Here is a 15,089-nt window from a genome sequence, read left to right as displayed (position 1 = left end):
AGGGAGGGAGGAGGAGGGAGGAGGAGGGAGGAGGAGGGAGGAGGTGGGAGGAGGAGGAAGAGAGAAAGAGAGAGGGAGAGGGAGACAGAGAAAGAGCATAAGCTCAGGGGAGACTGAGAAGGCAATGAGGTAAGAAAGTGGGGGTGAGGCAAGAACTCACAAGGAAGGATCAGAGAGAAGGAGGCCCCTGCAGTGACCTCCCTCCCATCAGTTTCCTCTGCCCTGGCCCCCAGGCCGAGCTCTCAGAGCAGGAGCTCCACTATGCATCTCTGCAGAGGCTGCCCTGCGGTGAGGGGCCTGACCTTGGCAACGGAGAAAAGGAAGGCTCCAGGGAGGACCCCAGCACTGACTACACCTGCATTGCCAAGAACAAACCCACCTGAGCACCCCCAGACACTGCCCTCAACCCAGGCAGGAGTCTTGTGGTTCACCCAGTAAGGTCCATGGTTTCACCACCTATTGTGTCTCAGGCTTCTCAATCCATCTCAAGCCCCGACTCGACATGGCCACCATCAAAACTTAAGCAATTTACACCCCCCTCTTCCCTACCACCCACTCTGGGGTCAAGTACTAATTTATTGGCTGAATAAGCGTGTTTAGGGACCCAAGCTCCCCCGAAGGGCAGATAAGAGTACAGTAGTGCACTCTTTTTTATGGTTTCAGTTATCCATGGTCAACTGCAGTTTGAAAATATTAAATGGAAATTCTGGAAATAAACAATAAGCTTTAAATTGTGCACCATTCTGAGTAGTGTGATGAAATCTCACGTTGTCCTGCTCCATCCTGCCCGGGATGTGACTCATCACTTTGTCTAGTGGTATCCACGCTGCATATGCTACCCACCCGTTAGTCACTTAGCAACCATCTCAGTTTAAGATTGACTGTCATGTCTATGGCCATGCTACCCTGAACAAGCCCGATCTCATCTGATCTTGGAAGCTAAGCAGGGTCAGCCTGGTTAGTACTTGGATGGGAGACTACCTAGGAAGACCAGGTGCTGTAGGTATAAAAAATAAAAAATAAGGAACTATAAGCTGACAAGGTCCTTGCAATCTGTGAGGTCAACTAAGGGTTGCCTTGCTTAAAAAAAAAAAAAAAAGATTAACTGTCGAGGCAGTGCTTGTGTTCAAATAACCCTTATACTAGCCTAATACTATGCACAATGCCTACATTATTCACCTCACTTTACCTTACCACATTGGCAGGCATTGTATTAATCTCACATCATCACAAGAAGGATGACTACAGTATAATAAGATATTTTGAAAGGGAGACTACATCAACATAACTTTTATTATTGTTATAATTGTCCTATTTTACTATTGTTATTAATCTCTTCTTGTGCCTAATTTAGATATTAAATTTTGTCATAGGTATGTATGTTTAGGAAAAAACATATTATACATAGAGTTCAGTACAGTCCATGGTTTCAGGCATTCGCTGGGGGTCTGGGAACATACTCTCCCTGGGATAAGGGGAGACTACTATATTTGTGGGCAATTGACAAGTAGGACTAATTTCTCAGGAGAATCATCCTAATTTCTCAGGAGAATTATCCTCAGCTTCCTAGGCCTAGAAAAGGTGGGTCCCCTCCTGATGAGCCCCAGGAGGGTGGTGGGAGGAAGCTCTAGGCGCAATTGCTTGGAAGCTCCCTCTTTGGACCTTTTCAGGCCAGACTTAGTAGAAGGAAGAGTTAAGAGCCAGGGAAACCCGGAGAGGGGCACACTGGCGCATCTCAAGAATGAAGAAGGAAATACACAAGACTCATAAGAAGTTAGTGGTGGGGCAGAGAGGGATTTATTGGGGTCTCTTGAAGAGCATTGGGATCACCGGGTTCTGGAATCACTCATCGGAAGCCATCCAAGCAGTGGCAGTGTGTTCCCATGTGACAGTGGCCTGGCGGAGAGTTGATCAGATTCACTGGGCGCTGCAGGCCTCTTCTTGGTCTGTCTCCCCCTCCTCCAGCTCTCTCACTGTCCCTTCACCTCTTCTGCCACTGCCATGGCTCCATTACTCACATTTTCCTTGGTAATAGATGGTGCTGCCCATGGCCACAGAGAGAAAACTGAAGGCATAGAATCCAGCCCGAAGAAGGAGGACTGTGAAGGCCCCTAGCTGAGGAGGTCCTGCATATGGGTAGAAGAGAGGAAGGGCTTGGTAAAGTGGACTCTGGGGGAAGAAGCATGTACAGGTTCAGGGAGGAACAAAGGGCCGGGAGCCTGAAGGAAGGACCCTCAACTTCCAGGGAGAGTGGAGCCTCCAGCCAAGGAAGCACAGCCTCCCAGCCCCTCACCTTTCTCCACCACCAGCAGAGTCCCATTTCCTGTCCCGACACCCAGGCCCAACACCTCCACCCTGCACACATAGACTCCAGCGTCATGGTCTCGGGTATCCCAGATGTGCAGCTCAGCCTGGTGGTCACAAATGAAGCGAGAAGAGGCAAGAGGGGCCAGGCGGCCCCTGAACTCTGGGGTCCTGTTCCTCACCTCCTTCCCTGGGGCCACCTTGTCCCGGTACCACGTAACGGAGCCAATGGCCAGTCTCCCTTGGCTGGCATTGAAGGAGCAGGGCAAGAAGGCAGTGACGCCCTCCTGAGTATGAATCTCAGGGGGTTGGGACACCCATAGAGCACAGGATCCTGGGAGCAAAGAGAAGACCCAGAGAAACGCCTCCCCAGTTACTCCAGAGAAAAAAGACAAGAGAGCTTGCAGTAGAATATCTCAGCTGTCCCCTTACCCATGGAGGGTCAAGGGGATAAGCACTTTGGGTGCTTCATTAAATCCTTTCCTCTTTACCAATCTAATTTCTTAACATTGCTTTTTAAATCATTTTCAAATCAAATTCTTTCCTATACCAACTCTCACCCTAACCCTCTCCCATCATTCTTGAGCTGCATTCACCAGTAACACCTTGCTGAAATTTTACCTGTCACAGCAAAATTGAAGCTCGATAATGAATGTGGCTGCCTGGTTAACTAATATAATTAATTATATTATTTTAGTACTATAGTAAACCACCCTTACTATTTTGTTCTTTGTTAGAGAGCATTAATTACTTAAATATTCAGGTGAAGACATGGCTATAATTGATTGAGATCCCTATTTAACTTATCCAAATTGATGAATTAAACCAATCATTTAAATCCCTGATTAAATTCTCTAGTCAGTGATATTTACCATTCATTCTTCTATTTCAGTAGTTCTCAAATCTGAGAGCTCATTGGAATCACCTAGAGTCTTTGTTAAACCAAATCCCTGGGCCCTACCCACGGAGTTTGTCATTCAGTGTCTCTGGAGTGGGGCCTGGATTTGCCCCAGGTTCCCAGCTGATCTGAAGCTATAGATCTGGATTCCACACTGCATTTAGTTAAGGAATATGTCTGATAGGTAAGGTCTCTCAGTTAATTAAAATCAGTTTCACTAAGAAACTTAGATTTAATTAGGTGTCCAAAACTCCTAATCATAACTAGACCTTGATATAAGTTTTGTTTAATAGACTTATTAAATTCATCAAATTAAAACTGACCTCTTTTAAAACATTGACCCCTTCTCTTAAGCCCTTTCTTCCCTCAAGTCAATTTTACTGGTTCTTTCAACTTTATCTTATTAGGAAGGTGGCTGAGAAGAAAAGAGCTCTGAGATGAAGCTGGGGAATGACCCTTTCAATGGACAACACAGAGGAAACTGGGGGAGTCCCTGGGTGTCAGCTTTATGGAGGGCCACACCTGCTCCCACTCTCTTTGCCACTCCTCTCAGGGCTCAATGTTCAGCTCCCCCCACCCATGCTTGCTCCCCTGGGATATCTATGTTCCGCCTCCTCCTTCCTCCCTCTTCCCAGCCCCACACCCCTCAGAGTCCTGGGAGAAAGCCCTGTCACCTGGATGGACCGTGATAAAGATGAGCAACAGCATCCGGGCCATGTCGGAGGGCGTTCCAGTTGACAAGGGGACTTGAGTAGTGAGGTCTGGAGGAGGAACAACCCACCGCTTGTGACTAAGCCTTTGGTCACCAGATGGGAGTGAGGAGCTTTCTATGACACATAAGCCTCACACATCACTTGCCAAGGACCTCAATTGCTTGGGACCTTGGGCATGAAATGCATGCCTCCCTAAGAAGAGAAGCTGCTGCCGATGGTGCTAACTGGGTCACTAGGAGGTGGGGCAGCATGTGGGCAGGCTGCCTAAGTGTTTGAGAGGGAGGGTAGGGCTTAGATGTCTGGTAACGCTAGGGTAGATGAGTGAGACCAGGATGTGGTTCCCCCACCTTTTGAGTTTCAAGAAGACAAGCCCTTTACCCAGAAGCCTCCAGGAACCCTCCTGGGATCAGGGCTAACCTACTTTCCTCCCCTTGGCTCAACAATGCCCAGGCCCACCCCATCCATTCCCTTCCCTCAAATCTGGCCCTCCCCAGGAGATTTCTAAAAATTCTGTCATTGTAGGGCTTAGCAGGAGTGAGCTGATTGGTGATGGTGAAGGAGGTTGCTAGGGGCTTGATTCTGAAGCTGCATTTGCATAGCCATCACCCTGTTTAACTTAGGCTGTGTCGACTTGTAAGGTCTGGCTGAGTGATTGCAACTGTTGGAAAAGTTTGAACTACTTCATATTCAGATCTCCATTAAAGAAACATAACTTTCACAGAGGTCTGCTTTACCTAGACCATTCTGCACAGACTTATCACCCACTGGTAAATCCACTTATTTATAATTTTATTCACTAACATTTATTGAGAAATCGCAAAGCGTCCATTACATGAAATGTATTTGTACAGGCACAAATAAAAGACACACTGCATTTCACGTAACTCCAAGGTTATACAGGGATTAATGCCACACACTCTTGTGTATGTATTGCAGACCTATATAACACAGCACACAGAAAAGGATTACCTGTAATAGGCCTGGTGAAACATGGGCCTAGCCCTCACCACACACTTCTCTCTGGCTCCTTTCATATTGATACATATTTTTACTTTGTGTCTACGTCTCCAGCTCTGTTTCACAATACATTTGTAGATTGCGCAGTTCCCACCCTTCACTGCAGTGATCTGGAGATTTTTTTTTTTTTTTGAGTCAGGCTGGGTTCGATGGCAGCTCCCCCACAAACTAGTTATATAAACTTGAAAAAACTATTTAACCTCTATGAACCACCTAGACAAGCACATCTGGGAAGGACTGACTCAGCCAATCTCCGCCAGTGGCAGGACTGCCTCCTAGGGCAATCTAACCAGAGGATGAGACTGAGGTGCCCCATGGCAAGGCAAGGGCTGCCCCCTGGTGGTCACAGAGCATGGGGCAGCCTGAGGCACCAACAGGTGGCTTTTCTCAACTGGGCCTTAATTCCAGCTTCTGCTTTGTCCTTTACCTTGCCTCACCCTATCAACACCCATCCCCACCCAAAGAGTCAATGTAGAGAAAATTTTGCCTCCTACTCAACTGCAAGAAACCCATGGTTTGGGGAGTGAGGGGAGGTCACCACTTATTAGAGTGGGGGTGAGGGCTGGAATGGGCAACTGGCCTGAGGATAAAACCATACTTTCACAGCACACACTAAATTACATGGCACTACCCCATGTCCCAGGGCAATGTGGCTTAGAAGTCAAGTCAGCCTAAATTGAAGTCCTGGTTCCACAACCTGCACATCTGTAAAATAGGAGTAGGATCTGTCGACCTCCAGACCCTGCTGTACTGGATGTTCAGTGTCTGTTAGCCCCTAGCTCCTCCCGAGTCCTGGACTAGGATGACCAGTGTTATAGCTGGACCTAAACTCAAGGTTATCTTTCTCTCGCCACGTCTCTTCTATACCTACAATTTTCAATATCCAAAAATGTTGTGGATGCCAAAGACAATACTTGGATTTTTTTTTAAGTCCATCTAGGATAAATTCTGGTATATGTGTGGACCCTTTTCAATAACTCTGAGACCCTCAAGGAACTTTAACCTGCAGGATGGGAACTGCTGCACTAATCAGCTCAGGGGACACAAGGATGGAATTTTTCCAAAGAAAGTTTTACCAGGGATTCAAGAGGAAAGGCAACAAATACAAAAGTTGTGAAGTGGATGGACATATATCTCTGGCCTAACTTTTTTTAACATCTAGCTGTCAGCTGACTTGAATGAGATCAGGACCAATAAACTCCCAACTCAGAGCTCAGAGTGGGCAAAGAGGTGACAACACAGAAGACGACTCTGGAATCCCAGCACAGGTGATCCCACCTCACCTGGTATCTCCTCTGAGTGCTGGCAGGGCAAGATGTGGGTGACTTCTCTGGCTAAGTCCTTATAACTGTTTTTCACCTAATTAGTGGTTACCAGTTTATACTTTCAATCTCTAACCACAACTTCTCTGAGATTCATAGCATTGGACCCCATCACTTTCAGTCTTTCCTTCTCGCTATCATTGTCCAACATCCCTCACATTCATCAAGAGCTGACACCTGAATCTCCAGTTTCCTCTGTATTTCAACCTCTGTCATCTCTCTGGAAGACTTAATGTCCAGGTAAATGACATTTTAAACACTGAGATGTATTATATAAAGTGAAATGCACAGGTCTTAAGTGTACAGTTTGATGACCTCTGACAAATTATGTCAACAACACTGCCATTGAAATATAGACCATTTCTGTCACGCCTAAATTTTTCTCCTGTTCATTTGGTCGATTCCTCTCCCCTCCCAGAAGCAACTACTAATTTATACCCCTATAGATTAATCTGTTTTTGAACTTAATATAAATAGAATCAGATGGTATGTACACTTGTATCTGGCTTCTTTCATTCTGCATAATGTCTGTGAGATTTATCTACATTGTTACATGTATCAGTAGTTTGTTCTTTTTTATTGCTGAGTGGTATTCCATTACATGAATATACCAGTTTGTGTATCTGTTCGTCTCATGATGAACAATTGGGTTGTTTCTTATGTTTTTTCTATTATGAATAAATCTCCTGTGAACATTCTTATACATGTCTTGCAAATGACTTTTCAATACTTGATTTCACAGTTGCTTTACCTTGTCTACTCCAACCATCACCTCGACTCTACATGACCTATACTTTGGGTCTTATCACAGTGGAAGCTGTTTCACTTTGGAATCTTACCTCCTCTTTCACGGGAACATATGAGCAATCAGGCCTGAGTCCCTCCAGACTCCTGTATCCTACACATGTACATTCACATCGTTCTCCATTTGGAGGACTTTTGGGTTGTTTCTTTCACTTTCGATCAACAAATTCTGAGCATCTATCATGGGCTTACCTAGGCAATCCTGTCACAGCCACAATTTAATTTAACTACTGCTTCCTCCATCTCAGTCTACACATTCACCTCAGGCCTCTTTCTTGAGGTCTGAGTCCAGAACATCTAACTGACCTCTAGTCAGTTCCTCCAGGATGTTACACAGGCATTTCAAAATCATTGGTGTCCACCTAACCGGGTCAGCCTCCTATATCCCCTGTTTCAGTGAATGGAAACACAGTCTACCCAGTCACTGAAGGCAAAACCCTGGGCTTTATCCTATTCTGCCTTATCCCTCAATTCCCCCATCCAAACAGTTCCAAGTCCTGTCCATTCTGCCTCTGAAATATCTCAGGTATCTTTCCCCATCTCTTGATTCTCACTGCTAGTTAAGGCTCCCACCATCTCAGGATGAAACCAGTACAATTGCTTCTCTGATGGACAGCGTGGTTTCTTCTCAATACCATTCCACGCCTCTCTTTCTGAGCACTGGGGCTCATCCATTCATTCAACAACACTTTCACTGAGTGCCTTCCATGTGCCAGACATCCTGGCATTATCTTCCCTTATGTCTTTTTCCCTCATCTCTCTCCTTCTCTCTCATATCTCCCATGTCTCTGTCCACAACTCTTTTTGTCTCACCATCTTTATTCATATCGTTTATTTCTTCCCTATCTCTCTACCCATATCCCACATCTCTCTAAATATCTACACACACACACACACACACACACACACACACGCACGCTCGCACACACACACACACACACGTCTGCTTAGTCACTAATTCATAATTCAACAAATATTTAGTGAGCATTTTCCATGTGACAGACACTCTATCTCTCCATATTTCTATTTCACTTTGATGATCTCTCTCCACATTTTTTTCTGCCTCTCTATCTTTCTCCACATTTTTCGTCCCCACCTCTCCCCATCACACTCCTCTTTCTCCCACCCCATCTCTCACCTTCTTTCTCCCCTATTTCTCTCTGAGTGGGAGAATGAGCCAAGTCTGGCAAAGCACTCACCTCTTCTCTTTGGGGGCCAATCACTCCTCCACTGAAAGCCTTTCCTGACTCTGCCAGGCTGGCTGGGAGCACTCCCGTGTGCTCTCGGACTCTCAGTGCAAGGTTGCTTTAGAAAAATTTAACCTACAATATTAGAGGGAGACTTCAACCTACATCTCTCAGAAACTAATAAATCAAACAGGAAAATAATTACTAAAGACATAGAACAATAAAGCCAGACAATCAATAAGCTTGATCTAATGGAAATATGTAGAATCTTAGAAAAATTAGAAAATACACATTCTTTTCAGGTATACATAAACATTTGGAAAAAAGAACCAAAATTCACACAGAACACAACTGCTAACCAAAATCTATGACAATTTAAGGTCAATGACAAAGAATATTTGTTATATATTTGGAAATTTTAAAAATCTATTTCTAAATAATGCAAATGTTAAAAGAAAATATTATAATAGAATTTAAAATATTTTGAACTGAATGACAGTGAAAAGACTGCCTATCTAAACTACGGAATGTAGCTAAAAGAATTCATAGAAGTAAATATGCATATTAGGAAAGAAAGTTTGAAAATCAATTAGTTGAACAGATATGTCAAGAAATTAGAAAACAGCACAGAGTAACCCAAAAAAACTATGGAAGGAAATAATAAAGATATTTTTAGGAATTAATGAAATAGGGAAAAAAAGATAGAGCACAATACGAATGTATATTTATAGAGACTACTCATACTAAAAATCTCTGACCAAATTGACTATGCAGAAAAGGGAGAGAAAAGGCATGCATAGGCCAAAAATAAATAATTTAAAGGGAAAGTAATGTCAGATACAGTAAATATTTATATTGCAAATTTTGATAAATAATGTTCTACACCAAAACCGACTCAAAAAAATTAAAAGCCTGATATATCTATAATCATTAAAGAAATGAATTGGTTGTTAAAAATTTAGCTGCCAAAAAAAAAAAATCACCAAGCCTAGATCATTACAAAATCTTCAAAGCGTAGATCATTCCACTCATACAAAAATTATTCTAGCAATCAGAAAACAAGAAGTTTTTCAACTTTGTGAGATTAACATCACCTTGACACAAAAGTCAGGCAAGGACAGTTTGAGAAAAGAAAATTATAAAACAATTTCACTCATGAACATAGATGTAAGAAAAAAAAAAAAGAACTTCATAAAAATATTAGCAAATCTAAGCCAGAATTGACTAAATAATATAAAACAACTTAACCAAGTAGTCTTTATCCTAGGAAAGCAATTCACTATTCGTGTAATTTCTAGTTCCTATTCATACAATTCGTCGCATTAACGTGACCATCTCTACTAAAATAATGAAAGCATTTCACAAAAGCTGTTGATGATAGCAACTGCTCAATTTTAAAAATTAAAAAAAAATATTTCTCAAGTAATTTTTTTTTTTAATTAGAAGTGTATGTCTCTATTCCCCCAGAAAACTTACCGTTCATTTTTGAAATGGCTTTGTATTTTTCTTCCATGTCTTTCTTCCTGTTCTCATTCATACCCTCCTATTATCATCTCTTCTCTGAGTACTTGTATTTCTGATGTGTGGCCTTCCTTCACTGCTAAAAGGCTACAAAAGTTTTGTTTTTCAATTCATGATGCAAATTTGGGCTACAATTTCACCTGTTTCTGACAATATACTTCTGTTGTATCGTCATCTGTCAGTAAATTGTGTTTCTCTTTTTTACCTTTTTCCTCATAGTCAATAGAACAGAAGCTTTGGTCATTTCTTTTTTTACTCATATTTAAATGAGCTAAATTTTCTGAACTATTAGCATGAGGGCCTTGGGGGTGAGGAGAGGGTCCAGAATAGTTTTCCAGACTTAAAAAGTCAAGGGTTCCTCTTCTTTTGCTATAACAGTGCATTATTTCCTTTAAGTTTGGCACCTCTCTATTGCCACTCCCTCCTTTCCTCTGAGAAAGTCTCCCAGTTAAGTGTCTACCACCAACCTTAGCCTTCTTTATTTCACAGGAGGCTTCACAGGAGGCCTCATCGCTGGCCATCTCCCAAGTGCACCTAAGTGATACACTGAATAATAGGAGAATTTTCCTGGCACTTTCTGAGATCTCTGGGTCCCTTTGGGCACTTTATAAAACATTTTCAATTCACCTTTACCAGTACTGAGTTTCTTCAGTCAGCCCTGCCTCTCAAGGTGAGGATTTTCCTCCCAGGAAGGATTATTTGCTATTTGCTATTTGCAATATTGTCACTGGGACCCTCCCTTCCTCCACGCTCTTACCTGAAAACTGCCTGCTCAGCTTGGAATTTGGTCCCACATAACACAAAAGTTGGAGTCTGTAGTAGGTATTCTGTGTATTCTAGCTTCACTGAAAGTGTGTGTGTGTGTTTCCAATCTCTTTATTGCCCTATAAATTTTGATAACTATATATAAGCTCTGTAAGGTTTCCATGAGAAAAAAAAAAGGGGGAAATTTAGAAATAAACTGCTGCCAAGTTCCACCCAAAGCTCTACAAGGAGGCTTTGTAGAAAGAAAAAGCTTTAGGCAAAGGCAACATAAGTGAGTAGGCTAGGGTTCTACAGAGCTGCACTTTGTGGGCTCAGAATCCTAACTCATTTTCCCACCTTACCTCAGGGAGAGCCTCTCATTTACCAAGCTGCAAAGTCTGGTACTTACACCAGGATAGGATGCCTTTTTGTTCATTTCCAGTAAGAAATAGAGCTGCAGAGATCCATATCTCCCTAGGCCCCACACTCCCTGTATACACACATATGCACACTGTATCAGTCAGGATCCCAACAGAAAATAGCACCCTCCAATCAGGCTAATTAGAGGAGGTGGTTTATTTAGAAAGGTGTGAGTGAGGTATATGAAAACCACAAGAAATACTGCCAGCCCAGGCTCCAGAGATGGGGGTGGGGGGGGAGGGGGTGGGAGACACGTTCTAGCAGGGGTTCTTACTCATTTTGTGCCATAGATCTCTTTAGCATTCTAACAAAGCATAAAGCATAAAATAAAACTGTGTAACAAAGTAAACCAATTATATTGAATTCCAGTTATCAAAATATATGTGAGAGACTAAATCATGTCCTTCTTTATTACCACATTAAGTAAAAGACAAGACATTTAGGAGACAGAAAAAAAATGGAGTAGATGATAGAGGCTCTGTTCATCCTCTGGCAACCAAATCAAAGTTGTGACAGAAACAAGGAGCAGCAGCAAGGAAAAATCACCTGGGATCTAGATGAACAAACCATACAACTAGAGAAAAAATCCAAGAAATCACCCTGCAATGGCAGAAGGTAGGACGGGGCAAGGACATGGGGCTGCCCGGTCTCCAGTGGCTGAGTGAGATGGAGGCAGCGGCAGTGGCATCAGCCTCTGAAAGGGGCCACGTCCACAAGTGGATTTTCACAGTGACAGACCTGCTCGCTCTGAGCACCAGTGCTGATTCAGCTGCACACAGGGAGCACCAGGGACTTACAGGGAAACATTGTCGGAGTGAGGGGCTAGGTGAGACTCTCTTGGTACAAAAGTGCCAGCGGTCCCCATTGTTTCCTGTTGAGCCCTCCCTACTCCCAGTGCATGGACACAGCGCCACCATAGCCGTGACATCATGAAACTGGATAACAGAGGTCCTTCCGCCCAGAGGATTCCCTGAAACTCCTCCTCCCTCAACTCGTGGCTCCACCCAAGCCACATCCAGGTATATCCTCAGTGAGTCAGGTGCCCCTTGCTGAGCAGCTCCTAGACTCACACTGGAGGCAGCTGGCCTCGGTTCTGGTATGGCCTTTTGAGGCAACTATAAGCACAGCATCTGTGGATTGCTTGCTGAATCTTAACAGGTGGCCCCGGAGGGGTAGAGGCTTGGGCTAAATTTGGCCTGCAGCTGAACCCCTCTCTGGACTGTGCCATTGGACACCTACTACACAAATCCACACTAATAAGACCAGGAGACTTAGGAGCTTTGCTTAGTACATAGAAACAAACATGGAAAGGCAGCCAAAATGGGAAGACAAAGCAGCAGAAACCATATGAGAGAACAGAACAGAGATCCAGATATAATGGAGTCAAGTAATCTAACAGATGCGGAGTTCAAAACACTGGTTATAAAGATGCTCAATGAACTTTTGGGATGTGTAGAGAACTCCAACAAAGAGATAAAAAAAATAAAAATGGAAATTAAAACTATAAAAGGGAACCAGTTTGAAATGGAGAACACATTATCTGAGATGATAAGTATATTAAATGGAATAAACAAAGGAATAAACAAAGTGGATAAAGAAAAAGATCAATTGCCATATCTAGAGGACAGGAAAGCCAAGGACACTCAATCAGAATGGCAAAAAAAAAAAGATGCCAAGACTATAAAAATAATTTAAGGAGGATATTAAGGTCCAAATATCTGCCTGATCGGCGTAACTGAGGAAAATCAAGATGTTGAACAGCTGTTTGAAGAAATAATGATGGAAAACTACCCTAACCCAATGAAAGAAATGGACATAAAACCCCAGGAAGCTCAGAGAATTCCAAAAATCAGAGATCCAAAGAGGCCCACACCAAGACACATCATAATTAAAATGCCAAAGGCTAAATACAAAGAAAGAATATTAAAGCAGCAAGAGAAAAACAGGTAGTTACTTATAAGGGGACATCCATAAGACTGGCAGCTGATTTCTCAAAAAAAATCTATGCAAGACAGAGGGCTTGGCAAAAAAATATTTGACAGGATGAAGACCCAGGATCTACATCCAAGAATACTTTATCCAGCAAAGTTATCATTTAGAGTTGAAGGACACTATAGCCATGCCACCGTGAACATGCCCGATCTCGTCTGATCTCGGAAGCTAAGCAGGGTCGGGCCTGGTTAGTACTTGGATGGAAGACCACCTAGAAATATCAGGTGCTGTAGGCGTTAAAAAAAAAAAAAAAAGAGTCGAAGGACAGATAAAGAGCTTCCCAGACAAAAATAAACTAAAGGAATTTATCACCTTCAAGCCAGTATTATAGGAAATGTTGGAGGGACTTCTTTAAGAAGAAAAAAACACGTATCAAAAATAGGAATTAAGAATGGTAACACCTACAAAAAGAAAAAGACAAGACATTTAAAATACAGGCAAGTCAAATTTAGATTTTAATAAGGACATCAGTGCAAATGATGTCATTGCTTGGCTTAAACAAGAACTTTAAACTATGAAGTGGTCTTTGACAAGACAACACATGTAATGTTGAATGTAAGAAAAAGGAGGTACAGTTTTTCCTTTTCAAGTTCACAGACCACCTGAAATCTATTCCCTGGGCTACTGACACCTGGAAGAAGATAGAGCAGGTCTCCTGGAGAGGAGCGCTGCCTGAGGTGACCTTGTGGGAAGGTAGCCATAGGAATGAATACCCTGAAGCTAATGTCCTTCTTCCTCCTGTTTCCTGCCAGGCTCTCCATCAGCCAAAACCAACTAGAAGCCAAAGGTGCCCTTGATGTGGTTTGTACAGGTTAGTCTCCTGGGCAGAAAGCAGAGCAGGAAAAGGAAAATGGAGGGGCAAACAGAAGTCATCCAGGACACAGACATGGACAAGCTTTCTGACCGGTATGTTCTCTTCTTGTAGGTACACCCTATGGGACCTCACTCTAACCAGCAGTTTCCCCTGGAGAGCATGGAATTATAACAAGGGCCCTTAGCGAAATGCTGCCAGTTCCATATGGATTCTAAGCTCACAGGGTTCCAGCAGGTCATTTTTTAAGCCAGTTTAGCATTCTCTCCCTGATCGCTTGACTGGACACTCACAAATCTGGCCTTAGTGTCTCCTTCTTTTTTCTGCCTCCAAGGTTGACCAGCAACACTACCCACTGACCTGTGCTTAAGCTGCGTTGACATCTTCACCCAGGGTTCAGCAAGCTTTTCAGGCTTAGGAGTCATTCTATTGCTTTAGGGCAGTGGCTCTTAAACTTGAGTGTGTGTATCAGAATCATGAGAGGTGCAAGTTAAAAAAGTTATTGTTAGGCCACATCCCCAGGGGTTTCTGGTTCAGCAGGTCTGAGCTGGGGCCCAACGGTGTGCATTTCTAATACGCTTCTATGTGATGCTGGTGCAAGGACCACTCACTGAGAACCACTGCTTTAAGGAGATTCTGCGTATCTCTGCTCAGATCTAGATTTTGCAGCCTAAGTGTCAAAGAATTATCGACTTCCTTTATTTCCACGTTCTCAGTGGATTCCTTGCTGTAGTCCCTACTTTGCCCCTTCGCAGCTCTCTACCCCAAGGCCCCACCTCCTCTTGAGCCCTAACTACTGTGAGCTAGCCCTCTCTGTGGTCCAGGGAGCTAGGCTCCTGAGTTTGGGTAGGAGATGTCTTCTTGTATGTCTGCTCTTCACAGGCTTTCCCCACATCTGTGTTTAGGCTGAGTTTCATTCTCCACTCACTTGCCCTGCTAGATACTCTACTCTTCACTTTTGTCCCTTGTTCAGAGCACCTATCACTTTATCCCAGAAAGGTTTTCTTAACATCTAAGCTCTACCTCACCATAGTAGTCTGCCAAGCCATCCTGGATAGAAAAACCATTCTAGGAGGCAATCTCAGTCTGAATAAAAGCCAGAGTTTTTCCGAATGGCCCTATACAACCTGGCCTCATTCCCTTCACACATCTGGCTCCAGCTACACTGACCTCCCCACTGCTCCACAGATACTCTAGATATCCAGACTTGTTCTCACCTCAGAACATTAGCCTTTCCTGTTCCCTCTACCTCAAATTCTCTTCTCCCATATGGCTACATGGCTTATTCCCTCACCTCCTTGCAATCTTTGCTTAAATATTACTTTCTCAGTGAAGCCTCTCAGACTACTCTATTTA

General features: G+C 43.3%; 2 protein-coding genes, 1 long non-coding RNA gene and 2 pseudogenes across 3 annotated transcripts in view; 4 read left to right on the top strand and 1 right to left on the bottom strand.

The window, feature by feature from the left end:
- Nucleotides 1–754, top strand: part of LST1 (leukocyte specific transcript 1) — a 5,369-nt gene extending 4,615 nt beyond the window's left edge. Inside the window, exon 4 of the mRNA XM_023523073.1 lies at nucleotides 234–754. Within this exon, the coding sequence (XP_023378841.1) occupies nucleotides 234–383 (150 nt within the window). The 3' untranslated portion in view covers nucleotides 384–754. The remainder of the gene's footprint in view (nucleotides 1–233) is intronic.
- Nucleotides 755–888: 134 nt separating this feature from the next.
- On the top strand, nucleotides 889–1,006 carry LOC111731469 (annotated as a pseudogene).
- A 249-nt stretch (nucleotides 1,007–1,255) lies between these two features.
- NCR3 (natural cytotoxicity triggering receptor 3) lies at nucleotides 1,256–3,931 on the bottom strand. Its single transcript, XM_011379885.2, has 4 exons — nucleotides 3,877–3,931; nucleotides 2,294–2,638; nucleotides 2,019–2,126; nucleotides 1,256–1,896 (listed from the first exon to the last, which is right to left on the bottom strand). Exons 1-4 carry the CDS (start codon nucleotides 3,917–3,919, stop codon nucleotides 1,847–1,849), a joined length of 546 nt encoding a protein of 181 aa, XP_011378187.1. The 5' UTR covers nucleotides 3,920–3,931; the 3' UTR covers nucleotides 1,256–1,846.
- On the top strand, nucleotides 2,047–4,633 carry LOC111731462. The gene is made up of 2 exons (XR_002777149.1): nucleotides 2,047–2,123; nucleotides 3,610–4,633. It is a non-coding gene; the product is annotated as an uncharacterized LOC111731462 (long non-coding RNA).
- Nucleotides 4,634–13,039: 8,406 nt separating this feature from the next.
- Nucleotides 13,040–13,158, top strand: LOC111731489 (annotated as a pseudogene).
- The last annotated feature ends 1,931 nt before the right edge of the window (nucleotides 13,159–15,089 follow it).

Source organism: Pteropus vampyrus, unplaced genomic scaffold (genome assembly GCF_000151845.1).
Source record: "Pteropus vampyrus isolate Shadow unplaced genomic scaffold, Pvam_2.0 Scaffold378, whole genome shotgun sequence".
NCBI lineage: Eukaryota > Metazoa > Chordata > Mammalia > Chiroptera > Pteropodidae > Pteropus > Pteropus vampyrus.
The sequence above is the reverse complement of the archived record's forward strand: the minus strand, read 5'-3'. Positions and strand labels throughout refer to the sequence as shown.